The sequence below is a fragment of the Drosophila erecta genome, unplaced genomic scaffold, assembly GCF_003286155.1.
Source record: "Drosophila erecta strain 14021-0224.00,06,07 unplaced genomic scaffold, DereRS2 tig00000092-arrow-pilon, whole genome shotgun sequence".
Taxonomy (NCBI): domain Eukaryota; kingdom Metazoa; phylum Arthropoda; class Insecta; order Diptera; family Drosophilidae; genus Drosophila; species Drosophila erecta.
In genome coordinates this window covers 11022310-11041507 of record NW_020825207.1, presented here as the reverse complement: position 1 = coordinate 11041507, position 19198 = coordinate 11022310, and the positions used below count along the sequence as shown (strand labels likewise).

At 41.3% G+C, this 19198-nt stretch overlaps 1 protein-coding gene across 1 annotated transcript; it reads right to left on the bottom strand.

Annotated features, from left to right (window-relative positions):
* Positions 1-16223: 16223 nt before the first annotated feature.
* Positions 16224-18128, bottom strand: LOC6548285 (lysyl oxidase homolog 3B). The gene is made up of 4 exons (XM_001975075.3): positions 17876-18128; positions 16869-17814; positions 16655-16812; positions 16224-16603 (listed from the first exon to the last, which is right to left on the bottom strand). The coding sequence occupies exons 1-4, from the start codon at positions 18087-18089 to the stop codon at positions 16386-16388; spliced, it is 1536 nt and encodes a 511-aa protein (XP_001975111.1). The 5' UTR covers positions 18090-18128; the 3' UTR covers positions 16224-16385.
* Between the last annotated feature and the right edge of the window lie 1070 nt (positions 18129-19198).

The following is a 19198-nucleotide window of genomic DNA, read 5'->3' as shown; positions in this document are numbered from 1 at the left end:
GCACATTGGCTGCAGTAACAACTTAAAGCTTTTAATAAAAATGTCAAGCGCATTGAAGTGCATTGAGGAAAGTAGCAGCCAAATGTGCGCACGTCGCTGAAGAGCTGAAAAGGTCAAGATGGGTATAAAGGTACAGAAACATATAAGTTTTTCTTTTAATCTCAAATATGAAACTGCTGCGCTGTATCTGTGTTACATTCATTTCCAGCAATAAGCGCACTTGAAATATTCATGAGTCGTGAAACAATTAAGTGGATAGCTTGACTTATACGTGATATTGTGACACAAACGAAAATCTTATTTAAGTTCGTTAGCAGCACTGCTAACTGTGGTCTCCTTGCGCAACAATTTTCTTTTTGTTTGAAATCCATTAGGCTTGCAGTACTAAACTTTTAAATGCCTTAGTTTGACCTTTTTTGCCAAGCATTGTTGGCCTGACATGTGTCAAATATGTGTTACCAAATCAAGCTGCAGGTCGCATGTGTTCGCCTTTGTTTCACACGACTAGCTCTCGTTTGAATGTTGGCTAACCAAACTGGCCCTAACCGCTCCCCCACCCCCTTCCTTCCGGCCCCTTGGCCCATTCTATTAGCAGGAAAAGGTTGCGAGTGCAGTCAGCTGAAAGGAGGTATGCAAACGTGTTTTCCTTGGCTCCTGCAGTTGGCTGACAGGATGCTGGACCATCTGCAGCAGCTCGGCTGACAATTTTATTGACAGCTCGACATTTAGATTGATTGCAGTTGCAGTTGCAGTTGCGCAATTCCAAACGATAACAATACGTGGTGCAATTTGGCCACCCCTATTTGGCTTCCTTTTCTATTTTCTTTAATTAAAAGTTTAGCCAAATATTGTTTACTTTGGCAGGGAAAAAACATTCGGGAATGTTAAGGATATTTCGGTATGCAATTTTCCTTACAGTTTTGGTTACTTTTTCCTGCTCTTCTGCACCTTTTTGTTTGCTTATTTGCATTCTGACAGGCAATCGTGTAAAACTATTTCAATTTGGCAAACACCGAAGGTAAGAGTTTACTCTTTGCAAAACTTTTACAGAAATTACATTTAAAAAAAAACGCAAATTATAAACGAAATAACCTTCAACCCTTAACTACATTAATTATCGATATGTTTTGTGGCCTCAGAACCTCAATCGAAAACTATTAATACTCATATGTGACTATTAAGACTTTACCCAAACACTTAATGCAAGTGGCGTTAAGTGTTTAAGCTCTAATTAATCAATATCTCTCGGTCTTTTGATTAGAAATTCCCACTTGTCAGCGACTTACTTAGGCATCAACTCATCAATTCTCAGACAGACTCACAGATACATTTTCCAGCTCACACACAAGCCTGTTGACAATTGAAAATGTCCCCGCCCCCCAACCCGCTCACAATTTTCCGCCGACGCCAGGACACATATGTGTGTGTCCTTCCACTCGAACTCGGCGTGGCTGTAAATTATGCATACAAATTAGAAACTACCGTCGGATGGGATGATGTGAACACAGAAATGTTGAATAATAACATTAATGAAAACAATGCAAGGACAGACAAAGCCAAAGTGGGTGGTGGGCTGGAAAAGCAGGGCAGGGCTGGGAAAAGGACAAACAACTGCAGGAAGCAAAAGCAAGCAGAAAATTAAACAGAACAAAGCAGTGGAAAAGCAGATGGCGACAAGATAAACACATACACTTCATCCATCTAGTCATGCACTCTCCAATACGTATAGATACACTGCAAAAAACATGATTATGATTTGATTCAGGTATACTTGCATCACAAAAAGCATATAAATATAAGCAACAGTTTAGACTTAATTATTTATGCCTTCTGACTTTTTCCAGTGCACTTGCACTTTAAGCAATCGCAGTCAGTGCTAAAACGAAACAGACAGTACAGCAAGCTCTATAAATTTGATATGCTCCTGCTGCCGCTTAGCAACGTCACAATAAAAGCAAGGAACTAGACGGAAAAAAGGACGAAATCCCATCAGCTTGGATATGTCTTTTAAGTAATACTTGTTAGGCAACAAAACACAAATAAAATACTTAAATAGCAACGGAGAAGGCAACAAAACAAATGAAACAGCTGAAACTACAGAAACTACAGACAGTACAAAGTTTTAAAACTGCATATGTATGGGACCAGATACATTTTGGCAACAGAAAGGTATATAGCTCCAAATCTGTGATTATTTTTGCATGTTAACTAATTCCCTCTTTTGTCCTGGCAACGGGGAAAAAATACATTTCGTTCCGAATTCTGCTTTGTTGGGCGGATAAAATGTGGCAACAGCAGGTGTGCTGTGAAAACATTCTAATAAAAATGTGTTACCACTAAAACAATATTTAGGCGTCAGGGAATAATAAGCAATGAAATATATTGAATAAGTGGAACACAGATGCGTTAAAGCGATCAAAATCGCATGAATACACCCCTAATTTCATCGTTCACAAAGCTTTCTTCGAAAGTCTTTCATTTTCGGCTCTGCGGTTTTGGTTTCGAATGTGCCGCAAATGAGACATGAAATTACTGACCCCACGACCACCAAGTCAAAGTCACCTATTGCGGCTGGTTTTGGCCAGGGAAAGCCGCTCGCTTATTCATCGGCAACCGCAAATCTTTTATTTGACTTCGGGCAACTCCAACGTGGCATGACTCTTACTTTGGAACAGTTTCAGCCACTAAAACAGAGCAACAATGCCCCAAAATGCGGTTTTGGAACTGAATATGAGTGGGGGAAAGGTTATCGTGCTAGGTGAGTTGGCGTTTTGCTTTTGCAAAGTTTTTTAATTAATTAAGAAAAGTCTAACTGAGAAGTTGGGGCAATTAAATGTCAGTTAAAGTCACAGCGGCGAAAAGTACAAAAAAGAAAAATATGATAGCAGAAAAGGCGAAACGACAACGAAAATATTTAATAAGTCACCAAAGATGACGCAGTCACGTTTTTTTGGTTCAGCAGGGAAAAGACAATATGGGGATGAGTTTTTTGGGCATACGGATGCGCCAGCTGACGGCCCACATATGTGAAACAAATATAAGTATATATACATACATATGTATATACTGAAGTGTGCCGGAGATATATGTTTATATGGTGTGCTTACACTTGCTCGACAAATATGCGCCTAATAATGCCGGCGGGTGGAGATTTGTCTGTTTCTGTTCCTGGTTATCCCATGTTCGCAGCAAAGGCTTAAAATATTTGCACGTAAAATGTTTGGCGGAAAATCTCAACGGATACGCACACACTCGAGTTTATACACACGCACAGATACACCGAGACAAAGATGGAGACACGCATTTGCGTTGTCATAACGCAGCTGTTGCGTTCTACATGGCGTATGCGTAATGCCTTTCAAAATGCCATAAGCATGTGCCTTTAATGACATCATTTTGCCTGCAGAAATGAAAATGGCTGCCAAGTGTCAAGAGTTGATGGTTTTATTGCTGTATTATTGCATTTAAAAAGATGAAAATGCAAATTTAAATGCTGCGCCAGAGTATAATTTAAATTTGGCTGTGGTTCTGAGACCCCAAGTTGGCACAAAGTAACGTTTTAGAAGATTTCAAGGCACTGAAAATTTTCAAATTTAAATGTAAGGTATGTTTTAAGGAGTGCTGGTATTTCTATTCTTGAAATATATTTGCAAAACAAATTCACACAAGATAATAGTAAGCTTTCTAGCCATCTAAATATTCCATAAATAAGAAAGCGTCTTTAAGAGTTAAGTTAGCAAAACAAAGCTCCCGAAAAAAATGTTGCGGGCCAAGTACACAAAAGCTTTACTAAATTAATCAGCATAATTGTGCTGGCAATAGCAAAATGCCTCAGACGCAGTCCTAATTTATTAATTAGTGATTCGTTAGTTGTACGCACTCCGTTGTTTTCCCAACACACCCGAAACAACTTGCAATCCAGTAACAAGGAAAAATATTCCAAACAAGTGAGAAAGCTGCAGTCTAGCTCGTCGACTATCAGATACCCGGTACTCAGCTAGTGTGAGTGTGAGAAGCAAGTTTTCATTAAATATTCAATCCATTTTTAAAACATTTTTGCAAAATTGTGAAGATGATCCGCAAGTAGATATGGTTTAGTAAGGATCTGTTATCATGGATTATGGTCATCTTGACATTCCTTTTTATCTTGATTAAGAATATATATACTTTATAGGCTCGGAAGCGCTTCCTTCTAACTAATGAATGTATTTCACCGAATCGAGTATACCCGACTTTACGAGTAACGGGTATAAAAATGGCAACAAAGTGTCGCAAAGGAAGAACAGGGCTCACACGCCTGATAGCCCACGTTGAACACGGTTTACCTGTGCTTAATTAAAATAAATAGACACATGCTCCACTCTTCCATTTTGCCCGCCCTCCGCCCACTTTTCCGCATCGCATCCTTGATGAGCCGCTCGTTATTATGCAGCCAGCGTATTTGGTATTAACCAATATAAGTAGTCGGCTCTGCCAATTTCCATAAGTCAACAGGGCGAAAATAAAACGAAGTCAGCAATTAAAAGCGCTGTTCATCAGGCGGACAGCTGCTTGCGGTTAGTTCGGTTAGCCTGGCTAAATATTTTCCACTCCTTACCCTTCTGGGGTTTTCCCTGTTTTCCCTGTTTTTCTTTTTTGTTTTATTTCAATCTTGCTGCCTGGATTACCCGTATTCAAATCAGCTGCAACGCCCAATTAATGTAAGCGGACACATTGTTGCATACTAATGAGTTTGGAGGACGCCGGGCAAGATTCTAAAATAAAATGGAGATAAAGATGTGCAGAACGATGTCGGTTACAAACTGGTGGGGCATTAATTCAGTGGTCAGACTTTTGATTGGATATCGGAGTATTGCACTCAAATTCTTAGAAAAGATAAACCATTAACTTCAGAGCTAAAAAATTGGTTTTAGAAAAAATAATACGTTACATGGTAAATAAATGTTTATTTATTATAAATAAATATTATAAATTATAAATTATAAATAAATAAATATTCTGTAATCAACGCCTCGATCTCAGGAACTACAAAAACTAGAATGTTAAGATTAAGCATGCAGCTTCCAGAGACATAGACGCAGCGCAACTTATCCTAATCGGATTTTGAAGTGGCATACCGCTTAATGTTTCTGAAGTAATTCTCTAAAAATCTGCATTCAAATTTAGAAATTTATAAAAAAAATTTTTTTTTTTTTTTTATGTATGATGTAGAAATTCAAATAGCATTCTATCTTGTTATAATTAAAGTTGTGCCATTTAAGGAACATTTACTGGCAGACACTCGTCTCTAGCTGGTTCGCTGGTTTTTCTTTGGCTGACAAATGATAATGTAATGTCATCATATATTACGAATACGCCCCATGCTCCCATAGCCCACAGCTCAATTACAAGAACTTATAACTTTGTGCTGGCAAAAGAAATAAAACAACCTACAGGCAACTCTCGAAAAACAGATTTACACATACTCGTTACTAATGAAAGTTAAAGATGGCGCCGCCGGAAGGAAAATCCGAGAAAGAGCAGAACTTACCCTGGCTTTTTCCAATCCAAGTTATGGGATATGGGTATAAGTATGTAGTGCAAATGAAAGTTTTTGTGAAACAAGCAGCAGAGATTAAGAGATGTTAAGACACAGGCAAACTACTTGGGATTGGTATTGCGACAAAAGAAAAGGAAAAAGTAAAAGGAAAAGGAAAGCTGGGCGGCGACAAACAAAAGATTAGTGTCTGGGGTTGCAATCGCATTCGAGTGTTCCTACATTTGCCAAAATTAAACAATGTAAAGTTTTGGTTGGACCACCAAGCCGAACACAGAAGGAAACTTTGCTCCGCATGTCAGCACCAAATATGTAACTCAATTAGTTTTTCCGCCCCTTATCCAACTCACTCATAGTGCACAGAGGAAAAATGTGCCAACCACATGTGCATATTGATAAACTAATGAAAAGTTGTTGTTAAGCAATATTTCGCTTGCTTTGTACAACAATTTTCCGAAGTCACAGTTAATTGAATGATTTTATACTTAACAAAGCATTTTGAAATGTGTTTTAAGGTGAAATACATAAATAAGTGCACCTTTGTATAATTTATACTGTTTTTTTTTCGTGTACACTAGCCGATGCTCCTGCTCAAAGTTTATGTGTAATACATTGTTGTTTTTGCGGTTCTTGCGGCCAGCTAGCCCGGCAACCAAGTTGTCCATCCATCCGAAAGTTCGAGGTTTATCCATCCCCCACTCGATGGCAATCGCCGGTTTCTCTTGAGCGTTTCAATTATGTTAGCCAAGTTCTTCTGGCTGAGGGAGTTTGAGATCCCTTCAGGATCCGCCACCGCAGTCACATATAAATTTCAAGTAATTGCTTTCGCCCTTCAACGAAAGTCAAGCCAAAGTTGTTGCAAGTAATTGCCATCTAATTGCTTATTGAAATTTTTTCCTCTAGTGGCCGTTGCTGCTGTACCTTCGCCAAACTGGCAGTGGAAAAACTTAGGGAATGTTTTGAAATGTGTTCAAAGTGATGGAAGATTATTGAAGGGGAAATCGAAGCTTACGGATATCACAGGTTGAAGTAATTATGTAAAGGTTTAAAGTGATGTCTGTTAAAAGAGTTAGCACCTTATCGTTAAGTTAACTTTCGATTACCAAAACTGCTGACTCATGAGCAAATCGATCTGAACCCTTCCACAAAAAAAAGGGATACGGAAATGGAAGCTCTTCACTTTATTGAATCCATTTCTGTTGTTACTTTCAATTGATTGATTTTATTTGGCTTTGGCCCGACTTAAAGTAGCCAAATAACAAGTTAAAGTTGGACCAAGCGTAAGATTGATGGACACATTAAGTGTGGGATATAGGGATGCGAATGGAAGTCCGGATGAGAAGGGTGATACGGTCCTCTGGCGCCAGAAAGCTTTCGCCAATGAAGCGGAAATCACACAAAGATTTGCCCATATAAATGTCTACTTTGGCTTTGGCCAGATCCATTTCCTTATTTGTTGTTCGTCGCGGTGATGTTGTTGTGAATGTGGATGTGGATGTGAATCTTGCTCCTCTCGACCACATTAACCGGAAGCGCCCGGCAGGCAAACTTATGCAAACTAAGCGAACAAAACTTGTCCGAAGAATGGACGGCGACTAAGAAGCAATCCCGGCTGGACCGAGACGATGTCCGAAGTTTTTATGCCGCCGGCGAGGACAAAAAACTGTCAGAAGGATGTGATGCACAGAGAAAATAAACTAGGTCCATCATAAAAAACATTTTAAGTAAGTATTTGTACAATCCTCATCGGCGAAGAAATAGGTTATTTTGAAGCATTACGTGGTCACTACATGGTCTTTATTTCGTGCTTAAAATATTTTGACAGCTTTCTTTCTGCACACTCTTTCGCGCAGTGTAGGAGAAGGCGTTGAAGATGTGCAAAGCTTTTGGTCGTCCCGCTTGGCCGTTCGCCTTATTGTACCAAGTGTTGACTTTATATCCTTCATTTAGTGGACATAAAAAGGATATTATTAAAAGCTTAGAAAAGTAGCCATTTCCTCGACGTCCCTACACAACCCCCGATTTGTCCCACCATTGCATTGCAGAAAATACATAAAATATTAGATGACTTTTCAAAGGGAATACAATACAAGCTGATTTTGACCACACAAGACAATGACAGTGGCTGTTGCCCTATTGTTCTTTTTTTTTTATTTTGGCCTGCTTTTTGGATGCGGCTCATTTGTCTTTTATGATGTTGGTTTTGGGCAGCGAACAAAAAATGATGTTGCCAAAAGAAACCGTTCGTAAAGGGTCCATTATAATTATAAATGAGTTTAGCGCCCATAATACTTTTTATTCTCTTTTCAAATGGATCTCCCTGAGTTCCAGGCAGGTCCTGCTCCTGGGAGGATGCTGTTATTACCCGGGGTTCTTTTTGTCAAATTGACTGCCATATTTTAATGAGCCAGTAAAATTGCTGGCCCAGTTATGAAAGGAGGCCAGGAGATATAGCCAAAATGGGAAATGGGCCCAAATTGACAAAGAAATGTTAACTTTTTGTCGTTTTCTGGTAAATATTTATACTTCCCTTTTGTCTTCCGAAATGTAACACGGGGGTAATGATAGCCGATTTGGAATTTTTACGAAGCTATTTAAGATATGAAATGGAATGGCAAACATTTTATGTGCGCTGGATGACAAAAGGCTTTTAAAAATCGTATATATTTAAAAGGGAAAATGGTTATATTGGGGGAAATGTACGATTTATGCCTAAAGTGATTGAGTTATAAATACTAAAACTAAAATTTGAGCGCCTCTGGATTCTTTAAAGTCCGCCAAATTAATTTATAAATTTGAAATTATTGTTTTCTGTAATGCTCCTGCTTAATTGTGCCGTTGGATATGTGGTGGACTTATTTATAGTCCCAAAGGTATTCCCTTTGGCTCAAACCATTTGGTTCATTTTCATTAAAATACTTGTTTGGTCAGATCCTTTTCAGCTGGCGCATATGTGCCAAAAAGGAAGGAAGGAAGTCGCCCCACTCCCTTCGTCCCCGGTGTCTGTGCGCAATATCCTTTTCAAGTCCTTTGCTTGGAGTCCTTTGGTTGGAGTCCTTTTTATTTGGCGCTGCCACTGCTGCAGCGCAGCAATGCGTGTATAATTGCTCAGACAATGAGCAATTGTTTTTCATTTTCCATTTTTCAGTGTTTTTTTCGTTGTTTGCTTGTTGATTGCCGCGGCTCCCAGTTTTTTTTTCGCCTCTCATTTGTTCGCTCCCCACGTTTTCTTACTTGTTTTTGAATTTTTCACATTGTTTGCATACATTTTGCACTCAGTGTTTCGGGCTGGTGTCCGTGTATTTGTTATGCAAAGAGGCCTCAAAGCGCTCCCTTTTTCCCAATTTTTCCCCATTTTTCCCCATTTTTCACCATTTTTCCGCCAATATGAGATGGGTTGCACACAATATATATGCGAGAGTTTGCCATTTTCCAAGCAAATTAGTTTACAAAGGACGACAAACCCAGCCTATCCGCCCACTTTCTCTCAGCCCTCCTGTCTTTTCGAACTGAAATTGAAAATGCATTTTAAAGCAGACGCCGTCGCTGCCGAGGGCTAGAAATTATTTCATATATGCCAAGTTTATTTACGTTTATTGTTTGGCCAGACATTTGGGGAAGGGGATTTTTCCATTCCCGTACACAGAAAATCATTGGTTATGCTTATTTATTTCAACAAAAACATTATATCTATGCTTGTTTGCCAATTTGATTCATTGAAATCATATATAGTAATAAGCAATCTCTTTGTCTTAAAGGCTCGTTATTTTTAAAATATAATAGAAACTTTTATTTTGGTATTTCAACAATTTTTCAGTGCATTGTCCTGTTTTTGCTGCTTTTTGTTTGCTTTGCTGCAATTGGCAGCTGGGCTTGCTTATAATTAAGTGCGAAAATTGGCCACAGGTTCGAGTGGAGTCCCCATGACCCCAACCCCAACCCCAACTACAACATCATTGCCAGTCCTCGGTCTTATCCACAAGCACTCCCACAGATGCATGCAATTAGTTGGCCATTAAAACAGGGCACCAGATAAACTACAGTTGCGACTATATCTCAAATTAGTTGCACTTATCCCACAGACTGCTTGCAACTTTTCAGCCCACGTCTCCTTGCAATCAAGCCTCGTTTTATGACTCAATATTTGGCATCACGGTAGTCCGCAGACAAACTTGCCACACGGCAACAATTCGCCACTAATTTTAGCGCCATAAAAGTTCTGTTTGTCGCCCATAAATGTCAAAGACAGCGGGTCAGATACAGATACAGGCGTTTTCATAGGACGCATAGGCAATGAAGTCCCGCGCGTTTCATTAGTCGCGAATTATGACGACCTGCCCCTTCTCACACCAACTATTTTATGTTCCTGTCTGGGCAATGTGACAAATTTGCTTTTATTTTCGTGCCGCCGCAGACACAACTCCTCAGATACAGTTACAGATACAGATGCATTTGCAGATGCAGATATTTCGATCGGGCGGAGTGCTGATACTATCATGGCAAAATGCTCATGGCAAGTTTAATTATGTTTGCGTTTTGTTCTCAGGAGAACATTAATTCTTTTCCGTGTTCGGCGTGCACTGGAAAAATAGTATTTTAAAATATGATATTAAAACAAATTTGTTACGCTATTCAACATATATCTAGACAATCATTTTAAGACTATTATTTATTTTAACCTACACATGAATTAACTTTTTGTTCAGCAAGAAATGCTTTATTTTCTCAGTGCCCCAAACAAATTGTGCTGGCAAGAGCAAAGAAATAATTCCTGCTAGTTGCCATCGCCTGCATCATCAACTTCATAGCCATCGCCAGGGTCTTAGACTTGTTTATCTCCCCAAACTCCGCAGTTTTCTCAGGGGCATATCAAATGTGACAGCTTGGCAAGAAGTCAGAGCCATGGACATGGAGGTACTTTGTACTATCGCACTATATATGTGCTGCATGGCTTACGCAGACAATCAAATTCAAATGGAATATTGTACGAGGTATGCTCCGTGGATGATGACGAGACAGTTGAACATTTTTCCCGTTCAAGTTGCATTTACTTGAAGACTTCGCCTTGCGTTTCCCAGTTTTTGTGTTCTGAGTTGTTTGAAATGACGACAACTATATCCACACATGCCAGACGAACTGAAGACCAAAGAAGATGCTGACTTCTGCTGACATGATTTTAATGCTTCTTTGTTAATTTCAGGGCACACAGAAAAAAATTGATTATTCGAAAATGTAATTTAAGCTATACAACAATTTTTAATTGTGTAGTAAAACGCATACTTTAAAAAATGTTTACACATTGCTATGATATACTACAAAAGTAAGAAAACTAAAGCATATAAATACTGTTTTTTCAGTGCTGTTTTACTGGATTTTTTGATGTACGGCTGGCGAATGCATGTTTTCCCTCCAGGAAAAAGGTGTTGCATAAGAGAGAGCGTTTATCTTTGACTTACACACATAGCATTTGTTGTCTGCAATTCATTTTTTCGGTGGCAAGGCCTTTGACAATCAACTTAGGAAACCTGGAAGCAGCTGAAAGGCTTTCTGCTTTGATTCTGGGAAAAGCACGGGCTTTTAAGAATATCCACGGTATTCGGTTACAAAGCGTTCTGTTTGCTATTTAAAGATTTTCAACCCTGCGGAGTGTCACTCAAAGCACAGCACGCACCGCGCACTTAATTAGAAAACAACGTGGGTGGTTTTTCCACAATGGGCGGTCACATCTTTTTTCGATTAAAAAGTTTTCCAGTCGCAAGGCAATTGTCAGTTACATCCACTTAACCTGATGGCGTTGGGAAAATTTTACGACAGATTAACGAACGATTAACGGTGTAACGTGGCACTTGGCAAGCAGAACGTGCTCGGCGATTTCGGAGCGGAAAGATCCAACCAAATCCAAAATCCAAACGAAACGAAACGAAACCCCAGGGCACTGGCAGCGGTTCTAGGAATTTATATTTCGCAGGTGATTTGTCGCATAAAATTCGAATAATTCATAAGAGTGCAAAAATAACAAGCGGCACCCACACAACGACAACGACTACGCCAGAGCGCCAGAAAGTATGCAATGAAATGCCGCAAACTTGGCGTCGCTGGCAACGCGGCGTATGCGTGTTAAAAACTTTTTGTCAACGGCAAGGGTTCGTGGAGGTGGTGAGCGGGGTGGGGAGGGTGATTTCCTGGTTTAAGGTGGGGTTTACCAGAGTTTGTCATTTCGCTTGTTTGACTCTTCCTTTTTTGGCTGTGCCCGCCCACATTTTCCGGGTTTACAGCGCCCTTTTTCAGCATTTTGGTCACATTTTACCCGCATTTTTTGTTTTTTTTTTTTTGTTTGTCAGACTCGTATCTCTAACAATGCGTAAATTGTATCTTAAGCGGGTGTAACTTGTATACGGATGGATTTGTATCTGCCTTCCGTTTAGCGGTTGACTTTTGTTGTCTTTTTTATGCTGGTGGTTAGGTGAATTGTGGTCGATTTTGGAGAACTAGGCTCTTGTTCCTATTTTTCTACGATTAGAAAACTTTTTTAGGCTTTAAGCTGAAAGAACCGACAAATTTACAACTACGCAATGAAATGTAAAAATTCCAAAAAGGAACAGCGTGTAATAGTTTTCCCTATATAATCTAAGCTACAAATAAAAAGAAGAATTAAATAATGAATATTTAACAGCGCCTACATAGTAATCCCTTTTAGCTTTAAATTTGTTTGCTAGCCATAAGCAATCACGACGAAAATTTCCATTTTCGCCTACAGATTTCCACTTCCTGTGCTTTTTGCAGCTCGCTTGCCCTTTGAACCGCAATTAAGATTGGCTCCACTCATATGCCAGCTGCTGCTGCCTCAGGCGGTCGTAAGCCCGCCCCCTTTTGCGCCCCATTTTCCGTGCCATTTTCGTCCCTACTTTCCACCAAACCCTTAGCACTGCTTTGTCGTTTCATTTGCATTCTTATCGGCTTCTCTGCCATGTTTAAATGTCGCCAGCATGAAAGTTTTTTTCCGCCCAACTCTGCACAATTTTTTTGTTGATTTTAGAATGTTTCTTCTTGTGTTTATCTTTTGTCACATGTGAGTGGGGAGCCTCCACGTATTTTATTTTTCATTTTTTACTTTTCCTCCTCATCTCGGCAGCTGTTGATTTTTGATATATGGGTCCCTGCGGTGTTGTTTGCCTTCGCATGTGTGGGAGTGAACTGTGACTGTGACTGCGAATGCGAATGTGACTGGTAGTCACATTTCAATGCGTTTGACTTTGGTGTGAGCTTAAATACATATACGTCAAGTGGTGCGGATGTCAGGGGTTTTCTGCTGTGTAATCAAGAGTCAGAACAGGAAGCTTGCCAACGGCAAGAAATCAAAGGCGGAAAGTCTGCCCGTCCCTTGCTGATAAAGGATTCGATAAGGTATTCCCCACATTTTTCACATTTTTCACATTTCCACTGAGCCAGATGAATTTCGATGCAAATGATTGGTGGAGCAGGCTGCACAACAATTGCTTCACTTTCACTTGATTTGCGAAACACGATAATTGCGGCCATCAGCAAAGGAGATTTCTCCATTTTCGTTTGGAATTTTGCAGCCCGGCCGGGCAAATGTTTACAAAATGTTGGTCAGCTGCAAATTCAATCGAAATCCAAGGCGACTTCATTTCCAGCAAATTGTTATTTCAATTGTCAGCACTCCTCCTCTCCATATGCAGTTAATTTTGTGCTTGTGACTGCAATAAATTTTAAATGCACATTTCCAATGAAAGAAGCGAACCGAACCCAATGAAACGAAACGGAAAACAATTTTGTGCAATTTCACTAAAACGACATGGCCATGGTGTGCAAAGGGGGTGGTTGGGTGGCTGGATGGCTGGTCGGTGGTGCAGTGGGTCAAAATGACACACATATGGCCGTTCGGTGCAGGACCTCCAACAACGGTCGACAATCGATGTCCTCGGACCTTAGGAATTCAGAGCTCCGCAACTGACGACAAATGAAATTGTTGTTGGCAAAGTGCTGCGTTTAAGGAACACACATTCGCTCCCATATTGCATTTGTATATTGCATTTGGCCAGCTATCCTCCTTTGCCATTTGCAGTTTTATGACAGTTTTTAAAGCAATTTCTGTGAGTGTAAATTTGGTATAAGTTGGTCCTTTGCGGCCGGAATTTACACTTATTTTGTTGCGACAAGTGCACCACATTTAATAGCTAAAGTTTTGTGGCTTCGATGCATAGGTGTGGAAATCTAAGTATCTAAGGGAAGTTTGTCTTGATTGTAGTGGTGAATTTTCAGTATTGCCAATCGTAAAGTGAATTTAAAATGTTTCTTATACGAGTGAAATTGTGCTGACAGATTTCTCAGACGAATCATATATTCGAGTTTGGGTAATCAATAAAAGTTGAATGCCGTTTTTTGGAATGCATTTTATTAAACGCATAGACTTAGTCACCTTTATAAGTGATTTCAATATCATAGTACATATTGACGAAAGGGTTGATTAACTAGCACTCTATGAAGCTAACTCTCAAAATTTAAAGTATTCGTTCGTTCTCAATGTTCCACTTTCTAGTTGTTTGTGCGACCACCGACATTTTGGCAAAGATTTTGAATTTTAAATGCGGCTAATTGGGAATAAACTCATTAGACGCCAGGCAACCACCCTTCAAACCGCCATTCACCGCACACACGAGAATTCTCTGCTCGTCCTTGTGGCAGACTGATGATAGCATCCCCACTCCCATTTTCATCCATTTTCCAACGTTTCCACGGCAAATTTCAGGGCACATTTGGCTTGTTATCATTTTCATGGTTGGTGCGACACATTGACGATGCGAAAGAGAAAAGAGAGAGGGGGATATGGCGGCAGAAAGAGACGGTTAGCTTGTTGGCTCATTTGTGTGGGCATTTATTGGCTTTTGTTTGGAATGGAGGTACCATTTGTTTTAATTATTATGAAAAGCAAATTGCATAATTAAAAATGTTAAAATCATTTTAATTTTTAATTACAATTAATTCGATGCGCAGCTATTTGAATATTCCAATGAAGCGGAAAAGGTTAAAAGCCAGAAGGTAATAGAATGCCAGTTCGCTAATGGGTTAATTGCCGGCACTGAGATTGCCTCACACATAGCAGCGAAAATCCCGCAGTTGAAATCCCAATTAATGTGCCATATACAGTTGGCTTAGAGCTGAAGCTGTTATCAGGAATGGTTTTTCAGGCCAGGCCAACGATTTTTCGACCCTGATGATGGATGGTCGCTGCATGTGAGGCAATCAAATGGTCGTAATGTCATCAACACCAGCCATAAGTGGTCAGCAGGAGCAAAGGACCTCGCACTCACACACGTGCACACATGACAGGATCAGGATGATGATGAGTCACTTTGGTCACGAAGCTATTTTTACGCTTGATTACACGATAAATGAAAATCAAACGTTTGATTGCTTAATGCCTGGGACTAAGGGTCATCCGCACTGGCATCACCCACCCAGCCAAAAGAAGTGCTGCAATTTCGCAAAAGTATAAGTCTCTAGAGAAAGCGAATAGTATAGAGTGCACTGGAAAAAACGTACCACACTGCCTTAGTTACTTACGCGATTTATTGATATTTTGGACAAACCAATTGTTAACTATGGAACAACTATTCTCTAATCAAAAAGAACTGACAGAGATGTATGTTTTGCACAGATTTTTTTCAGTGTGCCAGAGCTGGGTCAGTGAGTGAACATTTCAATTATTTATATGCTTGCTTGCCCCCTTTCCCCCTCCCCACCACCGATCAGCCTGGGTGGTTGGGTGTGCAGATGGGTGTTATGGGGTGTTCGCGTATGTGCACGTGTCTGATAGCTCGAAGAACTATAACACTTGACTGCATTCTCCCGGTTATCATTTATTTTTTACTTCCCCTGCCGGACTTTGACTGATTTGATGATAGCTGAGTGCGTTCCAGAAAGTTATTGCCCAGCTCCAATCCAACAGACAACAAATTCCTCTTGGGGCCAAATGGTTCAATGGAAATCTGGCCTCTTCGCACGTTGATTGATTTGTTAATCCACAAACGAAATACAAATTAAAAGCTTCTTGTTTTTGCTCCACGGCAGGACCCGCATAAACCGCTTATGTTAATTAAATTTTTGGGGTTACTCAGTGTTCTATGTTAAGAACCACCGGCGCAATCAATCAATCCAAAGAAAAGTCTTAGGAAGAAGTCCTTTAGGTTGTTTGTTTTTCTTATGCTTTTCGAAACTTAGTTTCACGCAAAATGTATTTACATTTTTAACCGAAAGCGGAAAGGGTTAAGTCGGCATCCTTCTAAATTGATGAGTGGGGTTAGTGGCTTGTGAGAGCGTCCTTAAACAAGAACTAAGTAATCAATAACCAAAAGCCCCTTGAGATAGTTGAAAATGTATCGACGGTCCACTAAGAAATTAATTTTTAATGGTTGACAATTTAAAGAGATTGAAAAGTAGCAAACAGTTTTCGATTACCTTTACATCAAATAACTGAATATATGTAAGTAAATCATACTCAGAAAAATCCATTTCATGTGGTTCTGACTTATATCACGCTTAGTTCCACTTCAACACCTGCATAAGTCGCCGGCTATTGACACCTGATGAATGCTTGGTTGGTTCCAAAAACTCTGGTATCTCAATGTCGGTGACATGTTTCCACCCCAACGGTTTTCAAGTTCAGTTCAAGAGTTTTCAGATGTGCACATTTAATTAAATCGCATGCGAGTTGGGGTTAAAGACATAAGTGTAGAAAATATACAAGCTCCCTTTGGTTAATCGTAGTATTTGGCACTTCTTGATTTGGTTCTAGTCCACCGCCCACTTAATTCTAACCATCCACCCATTAAGGCCTCCCCAGCTGGCAGTTTTGCACTCTGGCAAAGTTTTCAGTGTATATCAGATCGCAGATGGCAGCGTTGTTATCGTAGTTCATCTCGGCCACCTTGAACTCCGGATTAATGGCTATCTTGAGGACATAGGAGCCGGGTCTCAGGTCCGTCACATCCACCCACTGGCAGTCCAGATTGTACAGGTACACATCCGAGCAGTTAATGGAAATGCCTACAAACAGATTGATTGAAGTGTAAAATCCTAGGTCATAATAAAGCTCACCTTGATCTCCATAGTTGGCGCAATTGTACTTCTTGGCAACTCCCGGCAGACAGTTACTGTCCTCCAAGCAGAAAGACGCCTTGTGTCCTTGAGCCACCTTCTGACCTCTCAGGTCGAAGATGTCAAAGGTGGCAAACACCTCCATGCTGTGAAAATGCCTAGGGAATTTAAAAAAAAAAAATAAATGGTCCAGTACTTTTCACTGTGTACTCACATGTGACACATGTGCCACTCCCATTGGCTCTTCTCCTTAAATGGCCGGAAATCAGCATTGCCCGCGTTGATGGCAGCCGCCGTAAACTTGAGCAATCGCCTAGATCGATATCGCCAGTGGGGATCATCCCGCTGGATTCGGTACGCCTCGTTGGCCACGCAGTTCTCCTCCATGGCGCACTGCATCAGCAGCATGGGTCGATCCTCCAGATGGGCCGTCTGTTCGATTTCCAGATAATCCACCACCAGATCGGGGGCGATATAGTCACAGATCACAGCGGCCACATGCTGCCGATTGCCATGGCAGCTGACGATACCCTGACCTGCATCGTGATGCAGGCAGTCGGCCAGTTCCGTCTCGTTGCCATAGCACTCGCTGCCACTGAGCACGGGTCTGGACACATTGGAGCCACCAAAGAAATCCGTTTGGAAGGCCTCACTGGCAAAGCCCAGGCCGAGCTGTCGGCACACCACATTGGCCTCCAGAAGTGACCAGCCATCGGCGCACACGCTGCCCCACCGGCCGCCATCCAAACTGACCTCCACGCGTCCCTCGATCCGCGATCTTCCGCCTCTCAGTCGCACATACAAGCGCGATCTCGAGTGGATCGGGTACTTGGGCAGATCCTCGTCGCGGATGACGGGTGTTGCCACGGGGATCAGTGCATTTTCCGGGGGATAACAGACCACACCAGCCGCCTCTCCTGGCTCGCAGTCATTCTCGCCCCAGCCCTCGAAGTGGCAATCCACTAGTTCCTGCTCATGACCTTCGCAAAAGAGGTTGTCCATCCAAAAGCGACGACGCGCGGGCCCAAAGAAGCCACTTCTCGTATACCTCCGCATGCCGGGAAAACCCAGTTGTCGGCACACAATGTCACCTTCGGCGGCGTCCCACTCGTCATCGCAAATTGCTCCCCATTTGCCATTGTGCAGGACCTCAATGTTGCCTAAAACGATATTCAATGTGATTTACAAATGGAATGCCGTAGGCATTATAAATCCACGTACCTTCGTACTCATTGTCTCCGCCCACCAGTCGAATGGCTCCCTCCTCCTTGTTGAGGACCTTTATGTACCTGTGCACCAAGCGCTGGCGCTCCAGACGAGCGTCCTCCAAGGATCGGTGCTGCACCACAGCATCTGCCAGGTGAGTGGCCAGTAAGGTCAGCCACACCAGAGTGGGCCCCATCTTGAGGACCTTTCGATCTTCTAGTGCGCACATTTGTACGCCGCGGCGTTCGCATGAGAACTGAAGCTCAACGCAAATATTTGAACGGCAACAGAATCATTTAACTATGAACTGGCCAGATACAAAGATACATAGATAGACGGCTAGATGGGTAGGTAGCTAGGTGGCTTGTTAGGTACATATTCAGATATCTGATGCGGTTCAGAAGCTCGCTCAACTGACGTCATTGGCCGCCCGACGAGGGCGCAGATCGAGAGTTAGTATCTGGAAACCCAAAGCTGGGAGTGCAGAGCGCACCGAGCACCGAGCACCGATGGCGGCGATATCCACTGGAGATTCCGAATCCAAAGCTGAATCTATTTCCCGCACGTATGCATGTCACTTAATGAGTCTTTTCAGTTTGAGGCAACACTGACATTGCCGCGAATTCGGCCAAAGCTGCACTGAGAAAAATGTGTGTGTCCGAATGGGGATTTCCAAATCGCAGTTTAATGTATTTCATAATCATCTTTAATTTGAATAACTTTTAATACAAACATTTTTGTAGAAATATTTGTATCTTACTTTTAGCATACGAATTTGTTTCGGTGCACGTCGAAGGCCAAACAAATATTGCTCTATAAACAAATGCGAAAAGGAAGCACTAACACATCTAGTTTATCTCACAACAATAAACCATTATGAAATATTTCTCACACCCATTACAAACATTTAATGAGAGCTTTGTTTGAACCCTGAACCCGCCACCTCCTCCCAGCCGTAAAATAATGCATTGCCAAATCCAAAAATGGGAATGAAAATATGGAAAACGAAGCCATAATTCCGGCTCTGAGTGAGCACGACCCACATATGAATACAAATCTGTTGTTTGGAACTTAACTACATGGCTTTGAGTGAACAAACCGGCTAAATCATCGTCATCGTGGGGAAGCCCATTAGTTTTGGCATGCAGCCATTTGAAACGTTGCATGCAACATCACGGCCCTCGTGACATTGACACTGAAACCAATGCTACGGAAAAACTGAATAAAAGATACAAATAAAAGCTCACTCACTGCCTTTTTTTGGATGAGTAGAGTGGGGACATGTGGTGCTCATTAGAAAAAGTGGCAGCAGCATAATCGTAATTGGAAATCAAACTC

Coding starts and splice junctions, on each gene's coding strand:
- LOC6548285 (XM_001975075.3), bottom strand. CDS start 18,089: ATGTGCGCACTAGAAGATCGAAAGGTCCTCAAGATGGGGCCCACTCTG. Junction 17,815..17,875: donor CGGAGACAATGAGTACGAAG/GTACGTGGATTT, acceptor ATATCGTTTTAG/GCAACATTGAGGTCCTGCAC. Junction 16,604..16,654: donor CGCCAACTATGGAGATCAAG/GTGAGCTTTATT, acceptor ATCTGTTTGTAG/GCATTTCCATTAACTGCTCG.